The 21,561-nt window shown below is 42.1% G+C and overlaps 1 protein-coding gene across 1 annotated transcript in view; it reads left to right on the top strand.

Moving 5' to 3' along the window:
• nt5dc3 (5'-nucleotidase domain containing 3) overlaps positions 1 to 21,561 on the top strand; it is a 33,013-nt gene that overhangs the window by 1,895 nt on the left and 9,557 nt on the right. Inside the window, exons 2-8 of the mRNA XM_067999333.1 lie at positions 2,107 to 2,291; positions 10,106 to 10,180; positions 12,874 to 12,929; positions 14,781 to 14,871; positions 16,756 to 16,893; positions 17,235 to 17,295; positions 19,602 to 19,704. Coding sequence (XP_067855434.1) covers positions 2,107 to 2,291; positions 10,106 to 10,180; positions 12,874 to 12,929; positions 14,781 to 14,871; positions 16,756 to 16,893; positions 17,235 to 17,295; positions 19,602 to 19,704 — 709 coding nt within the window. The remainder of the gene's footprint in view (positions 1 to 2,106; positions 2,292 to 10,105; positions 10,181 to 12,873; positions 12,930 to 14,780; positions 14,872 to 16,755; positions 16,894 to 17,234; positions 17,296 to 19,601; positions 19,705 to 21,561) is intronic.

Here is a 21,561-nt window from a genome sequence, read left to right as displayed (position 1 = left end):
TTCCAGCTCTCCTTTTACTAATATTCATTTTGTAGATATTTTTGCTAAGTATTATTTCTCCCTAGCCCATTTTTATAGTTAACTGAAAGGAACCTAACCCTGAATTTTGGAAATCCAAATTCCTATGTCCCTCTTTACTTTAATTTCAATCCCTCTAATAGGTACCAGTATATAACTCTATCCCGATTGTTTCAGTAATTAGTCGGTTTCTCTATGGAACATGTGTCAGTGCCTTGCTTAAAAGGTTTTCTCACTCCCCTGAGCCACATTAACCATTTCATGCCGTGCTGTTGTCAAGTAACTGAGCATGTCTGAGACCCGTTCTTCAGTGCATCATGTATTTCCACATACTGGTCGCCTCACATGCAACATATCATAGGTAATATCCTTGAATATTAACTTTCTGTTGGCCAGTTTCTTTTTCCTCATGGTATTGGTGAATGTGTTCTCCATGGCACACAACATATGTCCAGTAAGATGTGATCCTATAAGAGCAAATCCCCTGTTTATAGAGTGGTTCCAATAGCTCACCGGGCCCCAGTAATCATGTTCTTCATCCTGGTCTCCATTTCCAATTGATGGCAACATACATTTGTATCTTTCATGTCCACTGTAGCCATTCTTGGGCTTTCAGGTTATCTTATCAAAAGATCAGGGTGGGTGTCTGGAAGTCTTTGCTTATCTCCCCCTGTATGGTCCTGATGTCTTGGGTAGTGGCCAGGCTATCAAATGCAGTTTCCTCATTGTTCAGTAGAGGCAAGGACACAAATATCTCCCAAGAGAAAGCTATCAATTACTATTCTCAACAACACTTTCCTGACTTTCACTAGATCGTACATTTGTACCAGTTTGGTATCTTTTGGTGAATCATGCCCTGGTGTTTTATTTACCCATAATCACCCAGGTCAATGACTTTAGAAAAATTCCCATTTGGTGTAATTTCCCTGTTTCTATTGGATACTTTTGGATATATCTTCACCCCCCCTCCCACCTTTTAAACACTCTGTCTCAGAAAATAAATGGGTTAAAGCAAAACAAATCAAAACATTTTCAAAAGAGGAAAAGCAACTTGATTTATTCAAGGCTGATGATTGCTTTTCCTTCTCTATGTAATTTTGAATTTTTGATGGGGCTTAAGTTTTAGTCCAAAATGTCACCAAGCTGTGACCTTTGATATCTGCAAATAATCAGTTCATACAACCTGGACTCAAGGTGATTCGACCTCCACAGGCTGCCTTTCTGGGCTGAGGACTTGGGACTGTCCCAAGAGCTCCAACTCTTGGGAGGGACCGTGCCCTATCTTTATACTATTCGGCTGCTTTGTTCTGCACGTAAGCATCTCTGTCCTTATCGCCTGGTTAGTAATTATCCCGCCAGGCAACTCAAGGTGAGCTGTTTTACGTAACGTAACTAATGATCTCAACCTTCATCTCTGTTCCACAAGTTGTTATTGTTCTGAGGAATATGTAGGCTGTTCTTATCTGTGTCTCATGGCCTTGTGCGTTCTTTTAGCTTTAAACACAGAGACAGGAACTTCGCCGCCCCTCTGTCATTCGCCCTCTTGCTGAAATGCCTGGACGCTTTGCGAGACGGGATACTTGACCATGCTTGTTTTAAACCATATTCTTACAGGGTTAAAATTAAACTGTTGAGGTCTTTTAGTGAAGAGTAGGGAGACACGATTAAGACTGGTGTGCTTTCTGATTCCACTACTGTGCCATCTGTACTGTGTTGAATGCTGACATTGGGCGTAGTCCAGGCCTCTTACTCATTCAGGTGCTTAGTCAATAATGAGCATGGCATAAGGGATCAAAAAGAGGAATGCAATTTTTAAAAAAAATTATGTTCAATACAAATGTTGGATTTTCCTTTTTTTTCTGGGCCCCTCTGTTACTTCATTCTAAAAGTACATCTAGGAACATAGAAATAAGTGTAGGCCATTCAGTCCCTCAAGCCTGCCATTCAGTTAGATCATGGCTGATCTGTACCTCATCTCCATTTACCTGCCATCTGGTAGAATGCATAGTCTGTAATGGTATTATTTATGTAGGGTATACCTTTATAGGAATTCTATCTAACAGTACATTTAAATCCTCACTTTCACAGACCTGATCGTCCCAGGAAGATCCAGTTTTCTTAATCCGAATGCAATATTTGCCAACAATGAGGTCTGCCTCTCGGACATTGAGATTTATGGCTTTGACTATGACTACACGCTAGCCTTTTACTCCAGCAACTTGCACACTCTGATCTTCAATACTGCACGAGAAATCCTCATTGAGAAGCATAAAGTGAGTACCTATTTCTTGGGCAGATTTTTTAATATAGTTGATATCGTCCTCTGCATTTATAATTCCGATGTATCCCACTGCCTGCAGAGTACTACGGATCTATGGGTATAAGTTAATAGAACATAAGAAATAGGAGCAGGAGTAGGCCAAACGGCCCCTCGAGCCTGCTCCGCCATTCAATAAGATCATGGCTGATCTGATCCTAACCTCAAATCTAAATTCATGTCCAATTTCCTGCCCGCTCCCCGTAACCCCTAATTCCCTTTACTTCTAGGAAACTGTCGATTTCTGTTTTAAATTTATTTAATGATGTAGCTTCCACAGCTTCCTGGGGCAGCAAATTCCACAGACCTACCACCCTCTGAGTGAAGAAGTTTCTCCTCATCTCAGTTTTGAAAGAGCAGCCCCTTATTTTAAGATTATGCCCCCTAGTTCTAGTTTCACCCATCCTTGGGAACATCCTTACCGCATCCACCCGATCAAGCCCCTTCACAATCTTATATGTTTCAATAAGATCGCCTCTCATTCTTCTGAACTCCAATGAGTCGAGTCCCAATCTACTCAACCTCTCCTCATATGTCCGCCCCCTCATCCCCGGGATTAACCGAGTGAACCTTCTTTGTACTGCCTCGTGAGCAAGTATGTCTTTTCTTAAGTACGGAGACCAAAACTGTATGCAGTATTCCAGGTGTGGTCTCCATCATTCCATCCATTCATTCTCCATCGACATCCCGCCTGGCACTCTTCTGATCTGTCTTCGTGGTCTCCTCATGGACTGTCTCCTTCCGTTACTCTAGAATGGCTGCTCTTATACCATTCTTGCTGACAAAAACAAGCTTCTCAGCAACTTTCCTCTCCTTTCCCATGGTTTGCTATAAAAACCGCACCTGGTGTTTACGACTGTTTCCCATAGTCTTTCAAGGCTTTCGGTCCACAAGGCACCGTTTTGGAGGGAGGCGCGGCTGCTCCGCTGACTGCACCCATTCTGGGTGGAAATCGTCCCCCTATCTCTAGCTATAATGTCACTTTGTGAGACTATCACAAAGGGAATCTTTACATTTTTTGTTTTGCTTCAAACCTCAACAGTTTATTCTCCTAATCCTTTGGGGAGGTTCTGCTGTCTCATTGAGTCCAGTTTATAATAATATTGCATACTTTTATTGCAAAGGGGGTGCCACTGCTTTTCCTTTGTGCCCTGTCTGCTAGGCAGGCTGACCTAACTTTAGTGTACAGAATTCATGTCGAACCAGCCTCAGAACTATGGGCTCAGGAAAAATAAAAATAGGTTCTGTTTGTGAACCTCGATTGGCACCATTCCCAAGAGTTCAATCTGACCACAATGATATCATTGTACCTAGAATGTGTTATACAAAAGAAAGCAATAGCATCACCTTGGCGATGAATTTCTCCACAGAACATGCGCTTGTTATTCAGAGCACTTAACGTTGCATCTTATTTCTGAGTAGACTTGATTTTTGTTTAATGGGATGGAATTTCCCCCTATAATATCTTCCCTCCCCTTCTAGTTTTATATTAATGGTCCCAATGCATCGTGGAGCTAAATTAACAGTTGTTGGATTTGAAATTATAATGGGAGCCTCTCACCAGTAGTAATAAAACTGTAATGCTAAGATGTCTGTGCTTGCAATTTTTGCACTTTTAGTAGGTCAAGGAGCTAGAAATTGTGAAACAGTTCCATAATAAATTTGTTAAAACATATTTTCTTCTGGTGTGGGGCAGGGTTGGGTGCATGAGTTGTTAATTTTTAGTTTTGATCTCAGGGATTGTATTACAGAACCCCAAACAGAGGGAGATAGAAGAGCAAATATGTAGGCCAATTTCTGAGAAGTGCAAAAACAATAGGGCAGTAATAGTATGGGATTTCAACTACCCTAATATTAACTGGGACTCAAAACAGTGTGAACGGTATAGAGGGCGCAAAATTCTTAAATTGCATTCAGGAGAACTTTTTTAGCCAGTACGTAGCAAGCCCAACAAGAGAGGGGGCAGTTCTGGATTTAGTTTTAGGAAATGAAGCTGGGCAGGTGGAAGGAGTATCAGTAGGAGAGCATTTTGGTGGTAGTGATCATAATTCAGTTAGTTTTAGAATAGTTATGGAAAAGGACAAAGATAGAACAGGAGTTAAAGTTCTCATTTGGGGAAAGGCCAATTTTATTAAGCTAAGAAGTGATTTAGCAAAAGTGGACTGGAAACAGCTACTTGAAGGTAAAGCAGTGGCAGGCATTTAAGGGGACGATTCAAGAGGTGCAGAGTAAACATGTTCCCACAAAGAAAAAAGGTGGGGCTTCCAAGTCTAGAGCCCCCTGGATGTCAAGGAGCACACAGGGTAAGATAAGGCAGAAAAGGAAAGCTTATGTTGGACACAGAGAATTCAATACTACAGAAAGCCTAGAGGAGTATAAAAAGTACAGGGGTGAAATTAAAAAGGAAATTAGGAAAGCAAAGAGAGGGTATGAAAAAATATTGGCAAGTAAAATCAAGGAAAGCCCAAAGATGTTTTATAAATACATTAAGAGCAAGAGGATAACTAAGGAAAGAGTAGGGCCTATTAGAGACAAAAAGGTAACCGATGTGTGGAAGATGTTGCTATGGTTCTCAATGAATACTTTGCATCTGTCTTCACAAAAGAGGGGGACGATGCAGAGATTGTAGTTGAGGAGGAGGAGTGTGAAATATTGGATGGGATAAACTTAGTGAGAGAGGAAGTATTAAGGGGACTAGCATCTTCTGAAAGTAGATAAATCATCAGGGCCAGATTAAATGTATCCCAGGCAGTTAAAAGAAGCAAGGGAGGAAATAGCGGAGGCTCTGACCAGCATTTTCCAATCCTCACTGGATACAGGCATGGTGCTGGAGGGTTGGAGAACTGCTAACGTTGTACCATTGTTTACAAAGGTAGCGAGGGATAGACCGAGTAATTACAGGCCAGTCAGTCTAACCTTGGTGGTGGGCAAATTATTGGAATCAATTCTGAGGGACAGGATAAACTGTCACTTAGAAAGGCACGGAGTAATCAAGGACAGTCAGCATGTATTTGTTAAGGGAAGGTCGTGTCTGACTAACTTGATTGACCCTCCTTGTTACCTCCTCAAAAAAATTCAGTGAGGGTAGTGCATTTGATGTAGTCGACTTGAATTTTAGCAAGGTTTTTGACAAGATCCCACATAGCAAACTAGTCAAAAAAGTACAAGCCCATGGGATCCAAGGGAGAGTAGCAAGTTGGATCCAAAATAGGCTCAGTGGCAGGAAGCAAAGCGTAATAGTCGATGGGTGTTTTTGTGACTAGAAGGCTGGTTCCGCAGGGCTCAGTACTAGGTCCCTTACTTTTTGTGGTATATATTAATGATTTGGACTTAAATGTAGGGGGCATGATTAAGAAGTTTGCAGATGATACAAAAATTGGCCGTGTGGTTGATAGTGGGGAGGAAAGCTGTAGACTGCAGAAAGATATCGATGGACTGGTCAGGTGGGCAGAAAAGTGGCAAATGGAATTCAATCCAGAGAAGTGTGAGGTAATGCATTTGGGGAGGGCAAACAAGGCAAGGCAGTACGCAATAAATGGGAGGATACTGAGAGGTGTAGAGGAAGTGAGGGACCTTTGGAGTGCATGTCCATAGATCCCTGAAGGTAGCAGGACAGGTAGATAAGGTGGTTAAGAAGGCATATGGATTACTTTCCTTTATTAGCCGAGGCAAAGAATATTAGAGCAGGGAGGTTATGCTGGAACTGTATAAAACACTGGTTAGGCCACAACCTGAGTACTGTGTACAGTTCTGGTTGTCACATTACAGGAAGGATGTAACCCCACTAGAAAGGGTACAGTGGAGATTTAATGAGTTGAGGGTTTCTGCCTTCACCACCCTTTCATAAATCTCCACTGGTTATTATCAAGTTGCTGTTTGTGGGACCTTGCTGTGCGCAAATTGGCTGCATGTTTTCTACATTACAACAGTGATTACACTTCAAAAAAAATACTTAATTGGCTGTAAAGCACTTTGGGACATCCTGAGGTCGCGAAAAGCATTATGTAAGTGCAAGTCTTTTTTTTTGGCTGAAGTGAACTAACAACGAACAAACCAGGATTCGAATCTGGGATCTTCCTGGTCCCATATGACACGGCTCCTCAATGGATAAACTCGCTGAACAATTGGGGAAGCCTTCTGGGATGTTCATGATGCTCCCATAAAATAACAGAATTGACGTGCACCTCTATGAACCTTTACATTTAATATCATAGAATCATAGAGCACAGAAGGAGACCATTCGGCCCATTGTGCCTGTGCCTGATATGTTGATAACTATTCTAAATTTATATTTGATCGCGTAAGTTTCCCGGGAGTTGCCGCTCACTCCATTAATTTTTAAATCTGGAATTTTTCTAAATGACAAGTACCATTTTTTACTCTTCGATTCCTGGAACTTGGTTTCCTGCAGTTGCATGTTGCATTTTATTTTACGTAGAATTATGTAGAATTTACAGCACAGAAATAGGTCATTCGGCCCATCAGGTCTATGCTGGTGTTTATGCTCCACACGAACCTCCTCCAACCCCACTTCATCTCACCCTATCAGTAGCATATCCTTCTATTCCTTTCTCCCTCGTGTGTTTATCTAGCTTCCCCTCAAATGCGTCTATGCTATTCGCCTCAACCACTCCCATGTGGTAGCAAGTTTCACATTCTCACCACTCTCTGGTCTTTGATACTTCGGTAGGCTCTAAGACTGCCCCCCATCTTGTACCTCCAGACTCACCCCAAATCTCTGACTTCCAGGGAGGCACTAGACAATGACCTCCCTCCCTGCTCAAACACCAACCACCCAGTTTTTCTCCTTGCACTCAGTACCAAGACTACCCCAGTCAAAATAATCAACAATATCCTCTGCAAGGGCCAATCCCTCTTTGACACTGTTGGACATTTCCTTCTCCTCCAGCACAGTGCTCTAGTAGCTCCACTCGTATCTATCCCAACACTGCTGCTGCATCTTCTCAAAATGGTTTCTCTTGCTGTGGTCCCTCCACTCCACCATAGGAGGCTGATCATTCTCCCTCTGAAATTCTGTCACTTTACTCCCACTCTTCTTGCCTTCCAAAACCTCCTTTAAAAAAAAATTTTTTTGACCATAACACAGTTGGCCATTCAGCCCCTCAAGCCTGTTCCGCCATTCAATTACATCATGGCTGATCTGTATCTTAACTCCATCTACCCGCTTTGGTTCCATATCCCTTAATATCCTTACCTAACAAAAATCTATCAATCTCAGTCTTGAATTTTTCAATTGACCTTTTTGGAGGAGAGAGTTCCAGATTTCCGCTACCCCTTGTGTGAAGAAGTGCTTCCTGACATCACCCCTGAATGGCCTAGCTCTAATTTTTAAGATTATGCCCCCTTGTTCTGGACTTCCCCCACCAGTGGAAATAGTTTCTCTCTATCTACCCTATCAAATCCTTTAATCATCTTGAACACCTCAATTAGATCACCCCTTAATCTTCTGTATTCAAGGGAATACAAGCCTAGTCTAGGCCACCTGTCCTTGTAATTAAACCCTTTTAGCCCCGGTATCATTCTGGTGAATCTGCGCTGCACCCGCCCCTCCCCCCCCCCCCCCCCCCCCCCCAAGGTCATTATATCCTTCCTGAGGTGCGGTGTCCAGAACTGAATGCAGTAACTTTGGGCGTCCCAATCTAAATCTGTCCCTTTTCCTGCTCAGTGTCCAGCTTTCTGCTCTATGCTTTCTGAGTTGTTTTCTTTACACGAGGAGTGTTATATAAATGTGTGATGTTGAAATCTACTGAATAAATGGGTAAGTAGGAGATGAAAAACATTACGTTGCCATTCAGTTTAAGGTGTGCCTGAACCTAAAATGAATGGCTTTAAAGGGCTGGTATTAAGGTGGGGTATATTTTTTTAATTGTTCTTCTGGTGAGACATCAATAAGTGCAGTGTCTGACTTGGTTACAAAGTCCACTGCTCAGTACTTTATAAAAATTGTATCTATTTACCAGCGGGCAGGTTGTTTGCTACAGGATGTCAGTGCCTCGAGCTTTAATGTTAAAGTAATTGAGCGATGTTTAACCTGGTTATTTTGCGTAGCTTTGGAAACCCGAAACCCGTGGGATTGGGTGGAGGTGGCATAGAGATATAATTTTTTTAATTCATTCATGGGATGTGGGCGTCGCTGGCGAGGCCAGCATTTATTGCCCATCCCTAATTGCTCTTGAGAAAGTGGCGGTGAGCCGCCTTCTTGAACCGCTGCAGTCCGTGTGGTGAAGGTTCTCCCGCAGTGCTGTTAGGTAGGGAGTTCCAGGATTTTGACTCAGCGACGATGAGGGAACGGCGGTATATTTCCAAGTCAGGATGGTGATGATATATTAGAATATAGCTTCTTGTGCAAACAAAACCCAGGCCAAAAGTGTACACATTCTCGCCTTTTCTCCCCCTCCCCCTGACCCCACAAGAAGACGCCATGGTACCGGATGAGGTATTAAAAAAATTAGAGATAGTGGTGCTGTGCATTGGCACATCGGTGTGCTGTGTGGAATCGAAAGCTTGGGTGCTGTTTCCTCACACACAATTCCTGATTTCAGCAGCCCCATACAGGTGAGGTGCAATGTGGAAGTCAGAAGCTGCCTCACAGGGAGAGAGGTAAAATCAGGTAGCATAGCGGCTTAATTTATTGGACTAATAATCCAGAGAACGTGAGTTCAAATCCCACCATGGCAGTTTGAGAATTTCAATTCTGTTTTTAAGTCTGGAAATAAAAACCTGTTATCAGTAATAACGAAGCTGTTGGATTGTGGTCGGATCGTTCACCAATGTCCTTTAGGGAAGGAAACCGGCCGACCTTACCCAGTCTGGCCTATATGTGGCTCCAGTCCCACTCTTAACTATTCGCAGCCGCTCAAGTTGCATCAAACCGCTACCAGCGGTTCTAGAAGAAGGCCCACCACCTCCTTCTCAGGGCAACTAGGGATGGGCAACAAATGCTGGCCTTGCCAGCAACGCTCACGTCTGAGAATGAATTTAAAAAATCAGCATGTTGTTTATCTTGGCTGTTGGGGGCAGGGGAGGACCCATGTGGGAAGGAATAAAAAGGGGGGAAAAAAATGAATGAATGCTATCATAGGAGGGTAACAAACCCTCAAAAGAAGAACATTATCGCAGACTACTGTCCTTCAAGATTTTTCCAATGAATTAAGTCCCATGGTTCAAATGCAGTACCATTGTGCAGCAGTGGTGTGCATAAGCTAGGTGGCACAGTAAAGGTGGTAGCATTTGGTCCCTGGAATTTAGTTCATTGGAAAAATAATGTATCTTTATTGAAAAACTGATCGGGATTTACATTTTTTGACTAAAGATTTATTGCAATACCTAATTTGGTACTTAAGTCCTGCAGAACCATACATGGTTTAAGAAGATTCGGCCGCAGTTCAGTCATTAGCAGTAGAAGATTGGGGTCGCATTTAACTCTTAATTCACCTCCAAAAATATCCTTGGCTGAACAGGACACAATCTGGTGTATCACTAGTAACCTTTTTATTTCATTACTTCTGTACTGGGAAGGATAATACGATTACCTAAAAGGTTAGTTTATGTTAATGCTAAACATATTATTACTGATGGACTGTAGTTGTTCAAAATAATGGTAGATGGATTACTTTGTTTTAAAATTCAGCCTGTCCAGGTCAAGGAATATAGAGCAATGCGATGCATTTGTATAAAGACAACTCCAGCCTTGTCTACTGTGAAATGTAATACACTGCTGTAATGGAATGTGTATGTTTTATGCCTTAGTATCCAGAAGACCTGAGGAAGTATGATTACAATCCAAACTTTGTGATACGTGGACTTCATTATGACGTACAAAAGGTTAGTGCTTTTGTCTCTCTTTAGTTGTATCTGTGTTTCATTTCCTCCTCCTCTCCCTGCTCTCCTAAAGGACCCGACTCTTGAAGAGGTACAATTCGACGGTGTCAACAACCCTCTGGTACCTCGCTGTTGAGGGCATGTGAGCGTAGAGATTTAGCATGGGCAAGGGTATTCAACAGCAAAGGCATCACAACTGGGTCCGCTTTCTGTTCTCTCCCAAAGTCCATTCACGGACATTTTCCGCCGGAGGCGATCAGGAGCAGGAACGTTGTCTCGTTATTTGCTGCCTACCCCTGGGACACCTGGGTCAATTGTAGCACACCGTCTGCTACCATGGCCAAGATAAACGAACTCCATTGTAGTCGGGCAATTGAGCCCATCACCTTCTGCTTTAACACCGCACCAGGTGGTGCTCATGCCCACCAGGCTGTTGGGGAAACTGTGTAACACAGCCTTTTTAACTGGTAATAAATCTGGTGCATGAGGGGTGGCTTATACTTGTTTTGTTTAATTGTGGGGCTGAAACTTGTCTGCCAATATGGAATATGGGAGTAATTATTCACCAGTGCTACTTACACACAAATTTCAAGGCATGGCTTGAAAACCAGCTGCAGTTTGAATATTATCACTTCAGCTCGCATATCACAATGGGAAGGGAACTTTGGGCTCTGAATTCTACATCTATTTAACCTCTTGATTTTTATTTTGTCCTCTTGTATGATCTTAAAACTTTCTTTTTATAGTCTACACATTGCATCACGCTATGCAATTTATCTTGCTGTAATTTCTGCTCCTTAGACCTGCCCTCCTCCAGTCACAAACCTGTTCATTGCCAGTGACTTTGTCCGAGCAGTGAATCTGTTCACTAGATGCTTCTCATTCCTGGCCTAGAGTAAAAAGGAATTGATGGGCAAAATGATCTGCTGATAGTAGTACTGAAGTAGGTTAAAAAATAAAATATTTGCTTGCAATGTACAAGAGAATAGTGAGGTATGAATGTTTTTATTTCAAATGCAACTTGTGTGTGCAGAGCCCTGTTTGCAGGAATTCAGGTTAGAGATTACGGGCAAGAAGGATCCCAAAAACCATGTGTTTTCATAACTAATGATGGAGCTCGTTTTAAACTTTTAGTTCCTTGAATTTTTGACATTGTGAAGAATATGCAAGGTTTATCAGTGTCGGTCTGTAGCCCTACTGCTCACTGGAAAATTTCCCATGCTCCAATTGTTTCCTCAAAAGCAGATTTAAGAATACTTATGTTCACGGTGATTTTAGATCAAAATCTGGAGTTTGAAATCGATATCATTGAGTTTGCTGTAGATCAACATTTTTCAGCAGCACCTCCCATACCCACGACCTCCAATGCCTAGAAGGACAAGGGCAGCCGATGCATGGGAACACCATTATCTCCAAGTTCCCCTCCAAGCCGGATACCATCCCGACTTGGGCACATATCGGCCGTTCCTTCATCGTTGCCGTTTCCTGGTGCTCCCTACCTAACAACTGTGGGAGTACCTTCATCGCACGGACTGCAGTGGTTCAAGAAGAAGGCCCACCACTGTCTTATCAAGGGGCAACTAGGGATGGGCAATAAATGCCGGCCTTGCCAATAATGCCCATAATCCCAAGAATGAATGTTTTTTAAAAAAAAATAATAATTTATCCCAGTAATCCCACATGTAGGGCTCGATTTTACAATGGTGACGAGTTGGCAGCAGTGGGGGGGCGGGGGGTGAAGGTGCGCGTGGCAAACCCGCATGAACAAAATTTACCATTTCCGACGCAATCGCATGTTGATTGATGATGATTAACGTCCTCTCCGGGTTTTGCGCCTGGCAGCCAGCCTGATTGACGTCTGGCTGCCGTCAGGAGCTGCAACGCAAGGTTGGGGGGGTGGTGGAGGGCGGGGGCGGGGGCGGGGGGGAGAGAAAAAGAGAGAGCGCAAGATGTCATCCGGCACTGGACTGGAAGACTGGGTGGGGGGGTGAAGAGGGGAAGATTGGGTGGGATGAAGAGGGGGAGATCGGGGGAACATCAGGGGGGTGAAAAGGGGGACATCAGGAGGGTGAAGAGGGGAACATCAGAGCGGGAGACATTGGACATCAGAGCAGTGTGCAAAAGTAGGTTCGTTTAGTGTTTTCACTTCCTTCCATGGTTTTTTATTTAATTTATTTAGTTTCTTGTTCCCTAATCCGGCCCTTCGGGCCTGCGTGAATCAGAAGCAGTGGGCAAGCCGCCCAGGTAAGTTTAAAAAAAATCTTTCTAAGTACTTAATCTGTCACAGGTAAAGTGCCTTAACCACCTCAATGAGGTACATTTGGTTCTTTAGCTGTCATCCCACCGGCTTTAATTGTCGGCTGGTCTTCCGTTTTCGGGTCGCCCGCGCGCATACAGGTGGGTCCCTGGGAAACTTGGAAGTCGGCGGGTTGGAGCCGGCTTCCGAACCCGAATGGGATTTCTGCGATTTTCGGAGCCCTCCCGCCCCCAACGCACCTGCAATTGCCTCCTAAAATCACCCCCGTAGTGTTATCAGGTACTGAACTGTTAATGATGGTAGTAATTACAAACTGACCACTGGGAGTTTGGCATAACTATTTTTTCATGCATGTTAAAATATTTGGTCCTAAGTGAAACTGTTCTGATCACTTGTATAGTTTAGAGTGACAATATTGTTCTTTCAATTTTTGTTTTAGGGGATGGTGATGAAAATCGATGCATTTCACTACATTCAGTTAGGAACTATATACAGGTATTATTTTTATAGAATTGTTTCTCTCTCTCTCTCTCTCTCTCTCTCTCTCTCTCTCTCTCTCTCTTCCTCTCTTTCACCTGAGAGTTAATAGTGGCCATATTTGCAGTAATCTGATTTCTGAATTAAACATAATCTCACACTTTGGTATGCTAATATTAAATCAACTACAGCAACAAATACATTTATTTACAATTAAATATGTTGATTTTGCTGGTCTAATGAAGCTTCTGGTCAGTGGTAGTTCCCCAAGATGTTGATGGTAGGGGGGCTCAGGGATGGTGATGCTGTTGAAGGCCGAGGAGGTGTTTGGGCCTTTTCTTTTTGGAGAAGATCGCTGCCTGGCACTCGTGTTACCCGGCACCTGTCAGCCCAAACTTGGATCTTGCTCAAGGACTGCGACAGGCTGATTTAGATCATTTGATATCAGTTTACCATTTGAACTTTAATTAAACTAAAACAAGGAAAATCATCCATTGAGTGAGATAGATAGGTTGTGTGTGTGTTTTATATATTATTTTTTTTATTTATATATATACACATATATATATATATATATATATATATACACATATATACACATATATATATATATTTAACTCAAATGTCCTCCTTGGCTCAGTGGGTTGCACTCTCACCTCTCAGTCAGTAGGTCGTGGGTTCAACTCCCACTCCAGAGGTGAGCGCATTATCTAGGCGGACATTTCTGCGCTGCACCGTTGGAGGTGCTGTCTTTCGGATGAGACGTTAAACCGAGGCCCGGTCCGCCTTCTCGGGTAGAAATTAAAGATCCTCCGGCACTATTCGAAGAAGAGCAGGGGAGTTCTCCCCAGTGGCCTGGCCGATATTGATCCCTCACCTAAAACATTATCTGGTCATTTATCTCATTGTTTGTTTGTAGGATCTTGCTGTGTGCAAATTGGCTGCCACATTTCCCTACATTACAACTGTGACTACATTTCAAAAGTACATTGTTGGCTGTAAAGCATTTTGGAACACTATATAAATATGATTTGTTTTTTTTTCTTTCTTCTCTCTTCTGTCTCTTTGTTTCTTTCTCTTTACTTTCGTAATACATAGTTCGAATTATCTGGATGGAAAGTGTTAATACCAATATTTGCTGTTAGTAACACTGAGCTGCAGTCATAATGGGCTTTATTTTAATCTGAAAGTACAATATTGATCTAGTGTGACACTTTTCAGAAATGACACTTTGTTTTTTAAAGGGGAATTTAAACCTTAGCACATGTGCACTGCTGATGCTGTAGATAGAGTGCTTTTGGGATTAGTTTTCTATCTTAAAAAATCAACGAGCAGAAACAATTTGAACAGTACGTCTACCGATGCACAAAATATACTCGGGTAGATTTTCACCACCTGATCGGTAATCTGAAGAAGCGAATCCCTCGCCCTTTATAGAAAGTGCCCGATTTTCATTCCATTGATTGCAGAGATGGGCTCTTTAAAGAGCAGGCAATGCGCCCAGACAGTGAACATGAAAATCTACCCCACTGAATCTCTGTATGGCTGGGACAAACTGATTACAGAATCACACTTTGCCTTTTGGTTCAATAATCCGTTGCGATTAAAATACTGATTTTAAGTAGATTGTAAAGTTACACAGGGCAGATTTTCATTTTCATCGGCTGTGTGGTAATCAGGTAGAGTGGATCGCGGCCTGTTATAGAACAGACACGATTTTCATTCCTTTGATGTCAATGGAACGCGGACGGGTACTACAGCGGGCGGGCCATCCGCTCCCCAGGCAGGTGACGATGGAACTTTACCCCCATAGTCCGCGGCAGACGAACGTCCCGAACTAATACTGAGATCTTTCATTTTTAATATCAGGGGGCTAAGCCCTGTTCCAGATGAACAAGTCATCGAAATATATGAAGGGACCCATGTTCCTTTGGAACAGATGAGTGACTTTTATGGCAAGGTAAATACGTTTAAATCTCTTGCTGCTTGTGATGTAATCTGTTTTGTACACTGCTCCTGAGGCAGGCTGATTATAAAGAATAATCTGCACACTGAACAGATGGTTTGGATTTTTTTTTTGAGAAATAGATTTTCCACTTCTGCACCAATTTTGATGGTCAGAAAATCATAGACTGCGCTCCTGTTATTTTCCGATTGTGCTTCTGGTGGGCAAGGCTCCACACACTGGGAAGCTGCAAGCGGAAGGTTTACCTTTTAATGTTTTCCTTCCCTATGGTGTCTGTCCTTTTTGGGGTCTCCTTTAATGTCTGCCTGACTCAGTTAGTAGCAATTTCAGTCTCCTTATTTACTCTATCAAAACCTTTCATAATTTTGAACACCTCTATTAAATCTCCCCTTAACTTTCTCTGTTATAAGAAGAACTCCAGCTGAGGCCCAACCAGTGTTTTATAAAGGTTTAGCATAACTTCCTTGCTATTTATAAAACCCGGCATCCCGTATGTTTTTGTTTAACAGCCATTTCGACTTGTCCTGCCCCTTTCAAAGATTTGTGAATGTGAACCTCCAGAATTCTCTGTTCCTGCACCCCCTCTAAAATTGCACCATTTAGATTATATCGTCTCTCCTCATTCTTCCTTCTCACTTCTCTGCGTTAAATGTCATCTGCCATGTGTCTGCCCATTTCACCAGTTTGTCCATGTCCTCCTGAAATCCTCCTCACTGTTTACCACATTTGAGTTTTGTATCATAGTAGGATACAGCACAGAAGGAGGCCATTCAACCCATCGTGCCTGCGCTGGCTCTCTGGTAGAGCTATCCAATTAGTCCCACTCCCCTGTGCTTTCCCCATAGCCCTGTAAATATTTTCCCTTCAAGTATTTATCCAGTTCCCTTTTGAAAGTCATTATTGCATCTACTTCCACCACCTTTCAGGCAGTGCATTCCACGTCAAAACAACTTGCTGCGTTTTTTTTTAAAAAAGAAGCTTCCTCGTGTCTCCTCTGGGTCTTTTGCCGATCACCTTAAATCCGTGTCCTCTGGTTACCGATCCTTCTGCCACTGGAAACGTTTTTCTTTATTTACTCTGTCAAAACTGATCATGATTTTGAACACCTCTTTCAAATCTCCTCTTAATCTCTGCTCTAAAGAAAACAACTGCAGCTTCTTCAGTCTCTCCACATAATTGAAGCCCCTCATTCCTGGTACCATTCTAGTAAATCTCTTCTGCTGCCTCTCTAAGGCCTTGACATCCTTCCTAAAGTGTGGTGCCCAGAATTGGACGCAATACTCCATCTGAGGCCTAACCAGTGTTTTATAAAGGTTTCATATAACTTCTCTGCTTTAATACTCTATGCCTCTATTAATAAAGCCCAGGATCCCATTTGCTTTTTTAACAGCCTTCTCAACTTGTCCTGCCACCTTCAAAGATTTGTGTACGTGCACCCCCCGCCCCCCCCCAGATCTCTCTGTTCCTACACCCCCTTTAAAAGTGTACCATTTAGTTTATATCGCCCGTCCTCATTCTTCCTACCAAAATGCATCACTTCACACTTCCTTGTGTTAAATTTCATCTGCCATGTGTCTGCCCATTTCACCAGTCTGGCTATGTCCTCCTGAAGTCTGTTACTATCCTCCATCTGTAAACTTTGAAATTATGATCTAACAGTTTGGTAAGTAGAGTGTTTACATTGAATGGACTAATCTCCCTATGCTTGCCTTCTATGTCTTTGTGATTTTACTTTATGGACGAAATTCCAAATGTGTGCTGCCAAATAGAATTTTAAGAAGTTCTTTTGTAAACATTTTAAAATCTGTTTAGACAGGATGTGCTATTTTATGCAGTGTAATGTCTTTTGAATAACTGTGCATTGTTTTGTTTAAACAGAGTTCACATGGCTTCACAATGAAGCAATTCATGGACATATTCTCATTGCCAGAACTGACTCTGCTTTCCTGTGTCAATGACTATTTTATCAAGCAGAACATTGACTTTGAGCCAGTTTACCTTTACAAGGATGTTAAGGTAAGATGTAATAGGAATTTATTCCCAATGGGATGTCCTTATCCGCTTCCTAGCACAACTTTGATGCTTTGATTCAGTTGACAAGTAAACTATTTAAATGTCTCGGCAAGTGAAAGTTCGGCTGAAAGTTCAGTGAACTGGTGGTGTGATTTGCAGTTAAAAGTTCATGAGTTCAAGTTTTTGGCGGGTCTGTCATTCAGCTTGGCTCAGTTGAGGTTGCAGAGTGGAGTGCTGATCAATAACTAATCTTGAGGCGCAAAGGGGTTGCTGATAAGGCTTGAGTTCAGTCTTGGAATGTGACGAAGACTCACGTGCTTCTTATGCCATTTTATAATTGACAGGAAGTAATCCGCGATGTCCATGTGAAAGGAATATTGTACAGAGCAGTCGAACAAGACATTGGTATGTATATAATTGGTTGTGTTGCTCAGCTCATGTGATAAGATTTTTCATGGTAATGTATCAGTTCCTTACATCAGGAACTACCCAGAATGCTTAAACTCCCAACAGCTATTTCAATTTAAGCTCTGTACTACCCAAAGAGCAGTTTCTGCTTCCAAACTGCACCTTCCTACTCCCTATAGACTGCCTGCCTCTCTGAGCTGCCTGATTACTTTACCCCTACCTGAAATTGCAGATTCCTTTTTGACATGTGCTGATTTAAAAACATCATTGTCGCATTTTCTTTTACATTTCTGTAGTCCCTCCTTCTGACTCTCAATATTGCGTCAAAAGATTGTAGCACGAAGCAGAAGTTAAAAGTAGAAACCATTGCCCAAGAGCTTACTGCAGTTGGTTCACTAAATTCATTCATCATATCTTTAATTATTTTCCCGGTGCCCTATGAATCCATGGACTGAATAACACTCAAAAAAAAAAAAATCCCCAGCTCTGTTAAACTGAGAATTTCTTGGGGACTGGGACAATAGGGCCAACTCACTGTCCTTTCACCCTTGTTTCTTGGTTCAAACCCAGTCCAAGCTAAAAGAAAAAATAGCCTTTGGAGTCTGTTTTCAAATCGGAGACTGTCCCCACCCCAACCACCCCCCTAAGTAGGAGTCCGACTGTAATATTGATGGTCAGACCCAAGAGGCTTGGGAAAACGGATTGAAAGTCTCCTCTCTCCTCTGTTTGTAAGTGTCCTGTGTAAAATTATTTGAGGGTAGTCTCAGCATAATTGCTAGTGAGCATGAGCCAACTGCAAAGTACCGGCCCTTCTCTCCAACTAGTTGCTACTTTTACTCCGAGAGTATGGCTTGTGTGGGAAGTTGAGATTGTCACGCGTGTGCAGTAGGAGGTGGTCTTCTGTACCTGAGACTAAGGCATATTGTTGGGGCAGAGTAGAGGATGCTTTATGCTGCTTCTAGCCATGCTGTATCTGATCTAGGCGCTATCGATGCTGAGTGTTCATTCCCATCACCAATATCCTTCACATTCATGAGCACAAATAATCACCTTGAGAATTGTTCGACACTTTTTCTTTCTTTAGTGTGAACCAAAATGAAGCTCAACTTATTTTTGTTTGTATTTTTTCCCCTCTACTCCAACAATGCACTGCAATCGCAGTCTCGGGAATTTCACCCTGGCTCAGTACGGGATACTCTTATTTCCCAAATTGGCCATCTGAATGAAGTTGTCCAGTTAATGTTTAACCCTTAGGGTGCCAGTATTTTTTTAAAATGCCATCACGCATATTGATAAAATATATCTCGGATGTTGCAATGATAAAAGTACCAAATTGTCAGGAGTTGCTTTTTTATTGTAATATTGAAATATTAAAACGACTTTAAGTAATTTCCAGACCCTTTCACCTTCTCAGTTCTTTTCACTTATTCTCTCGCATTTATTTTAACTTTCTTTGTAGCTAATATCCTTTATTTCAACTGACCTATATCATTTTTCTAAGTTCTGTTTTAAGTTGAAAAGATTAGACCGTTTTCCCAAGCCTCTTGGGTCTCACCATCAATATTACAGTCGGACTCCTACTTAGGGGAGTGGTTGGGGTGGGGACGGTCTCCGATTTGAAAACAGACTCCGAAGGCTTTTTTTTCAGAAACTCAAGTTGTCAAAATGTTAAATATCGGGGGTGATTCTACAGGTCAGTGTCACTGGCGAGGAGTCTTGCCTGCATGTCGTCAGTGTAAAGTGCAACTCGCAAATTCAGACATCCACCTCCCCGTCCTCACTCCCATTTTCCGACCCTTGTAATGAAATGGTTGGAAAATTGTGGGCAGCGCGTGGTCGAATGTCTGATTTGTGTGGCCGTCGAGCAGGCAGCTCAGACTTGTAAAAAATCACCCCACCCCCACCCATCGACCCCTTCTCCCAGACAACCACCTCAATGCTTGACTGGTATTTAAAGCATCATTCAAGGAAGAGCTTCCCATGGGTGAGCTATCTGCCCAATACCACTGGCAGTCCAACTGCAATTCAGTGATATAAACTTGTGTACTGAGTCAATTTACATCTTGCATTAGTGCCTGACAGGAAGTGGGTTTAGACAGCCCAATATATTTTTACTTGGGACCCTTGCAATTAAAAGGAAACTCTCGTTCAATTTGTCTATCTCTATTTGTCTTGAGTAGCATTGCATTCTAATAATATGAATGCACAAATGTTGCACGGCCCGTATCTGAATGTACTGTGCAAATTGAAATGTACTGGTGTGCGAAAAGTTGCTAACTGTGATGCCTTTCTTTTTAAATCAGAAAAATACATATCTCATGAGGGGAAAACAGGTGCTGTGTTAGGAAGGCTGAGTGACAGTGGCAAGAAACTTTTCCTCATAACAAACAGCCCTTTTAGCTTTGTGTAAGTAGCTTTCCTGATTTCATATCGTGTGGAAAATAATGATCTGCACTGTTAGGGAGTGGATATGCTTACTTTATAAATTTATAAGTAATTCCTCAAGATAATAGAGTTCAAATGCATTTATTGGCTTTCATAGGAATTAAGCATGCAGTGATAACTTATTACTAATAATTACACATATACAATGATAACTCTTCTTAATAAATACACATATAAAATGATAACCATTATTAATAATTACACATATACTTGAGGTCACGCTTCCGGTACAAGTTACTGGAGAATTCACATGTTGCAGGTTTTGAACTTGAAGGGTTAACGACTGATCAGGCCTTGTTGAATTCTGAAGAATCTGTTCTAACACCTCTCTTTATATATTTTTTCCTCTGGTGCGGATTCATATGCTATCAAAGGATTACCACATCCCATTATTCAATTAAATACATAGAATTACAGAAAATGTACAGCACAGAAACAGGCCATTCGGCCCAACTGGTCCATGCTGGTGTTTATGCTCCACACAAGCACCTTTTGCACCTTCTCCAGTGCCTCTATACCCTTATAATATGGAGACCAGAACTGTGCATAGCATTCCATGTGGTCTAACCCCACCCTCTAACCCCATCAATATAGCCTTCTATTCCTTTCTCATTTATGTGTTTATCTAGCTTCCCTTAAATGCATCTGTACTAGTCGCCTCAACTACTCCTTGCGGTAGTGAGTTCCACATTCTAACCACTCTCTGGATAAAGAAATTTCTCCTGAATTCCCTATTGGATTTATTAGTGACTATCTTATATTTATGGCCCCTAGTTTTTGGTCTCCCCCACAAGTGGAAACATCTCTACGTCTATCCTAACAAACCCTTTCATTATCTTAAAAACCTCTATCAGGTCACCCCTCCGCCCTCTCCTTTCTGGAGAAAAGAGCCCCAGCCTGTTCAATCTTTCCTGATAGGTATAACCTCTCAGTTCTGGTATCATCCTTGTGAATCTTTTTTGCACCTTCTCCAATGCCTCTGTATCCTTTTTTATAATATGGAGACCAGAACTGTGCACAGTGCTCCAAGTGTGATCTAACCAATGTTCTATACAAGTTTAACATAATCTCTCTACTTCTCAATTCTATCCATCTAGAAATGAACCCTAGTGCTTGATTTGCTTTTTTTTCTGGCTTTATTAACCTGTGTCACTACTTTTAATGATTTTTATATCTGTACCCCGAGATCCCTTTGCTTCTCTACCCCATTTGGGCTCTTATTTTCCAAGAAGTATTGGCCTCCTTATTCTTCCTACCAAAATGCACCACCTTATACTTATCTTTATTGACATTCAATTGCCAATTACGAGCCCATTCTGCAAGTTCATTAACGTTGTCTTGTAGTTTGTCCCAGTCCCCCTCGGTATTAACTATACCGATTTAGCGTCATCCGCGAATTTTGAAATTGTTCTTCAGATTCCTGAGTCCAAATCCTTTATGTAAACGGTGAACAACAAGTGGTCCCAGTACCGATCCTTGTGGAACACCACTTCCCACATTTTGCCAGTCTAAGTAACTACCCGTAACCCCTATTTCAGTTTTAACAAGAAGGCCTCCCACACACCATATCAAAGCTTTATCTTGACTAAGTTATCAATTAAATCATTCAACTGGATGTAGTTACAGAGGCCCAATACTTTAGTTATCACTTGACCATATTCCTCTACAATGTTCTAGGAGGAGTTGGATATCCTAGCTTGCAAATGGATGGCACCATTAACCTGTCAACTATCTCCCAGCTGCACGACCTATGGAGGTTGATGCAGCCCTCTAACAAAAAAAACCTCTGCTTTTGCCTCTGCTGAAGTCCTATCATCT

The sequence above is a fragment of the Heptranchias perlo genome, chromosome 18 (genome assembly GCF_035084215.1).
Source record: "Heptranchias perlo isolate sHepPer1 chromosome 18, sHepPer1.hap1, whole genome shotgun sequence".
NCBI lineage: Eukaryota > Metazoa > Chordata > Chondrichthyes > Hexanchiformes > Hexanchidae > Heptranchias > Heptranchias perlo.
The sequence above is the reverse complement of the archived record's forward strand: the minus strand, read 5'-3'. Positions and strand labels throughout refer to the sequence as shown.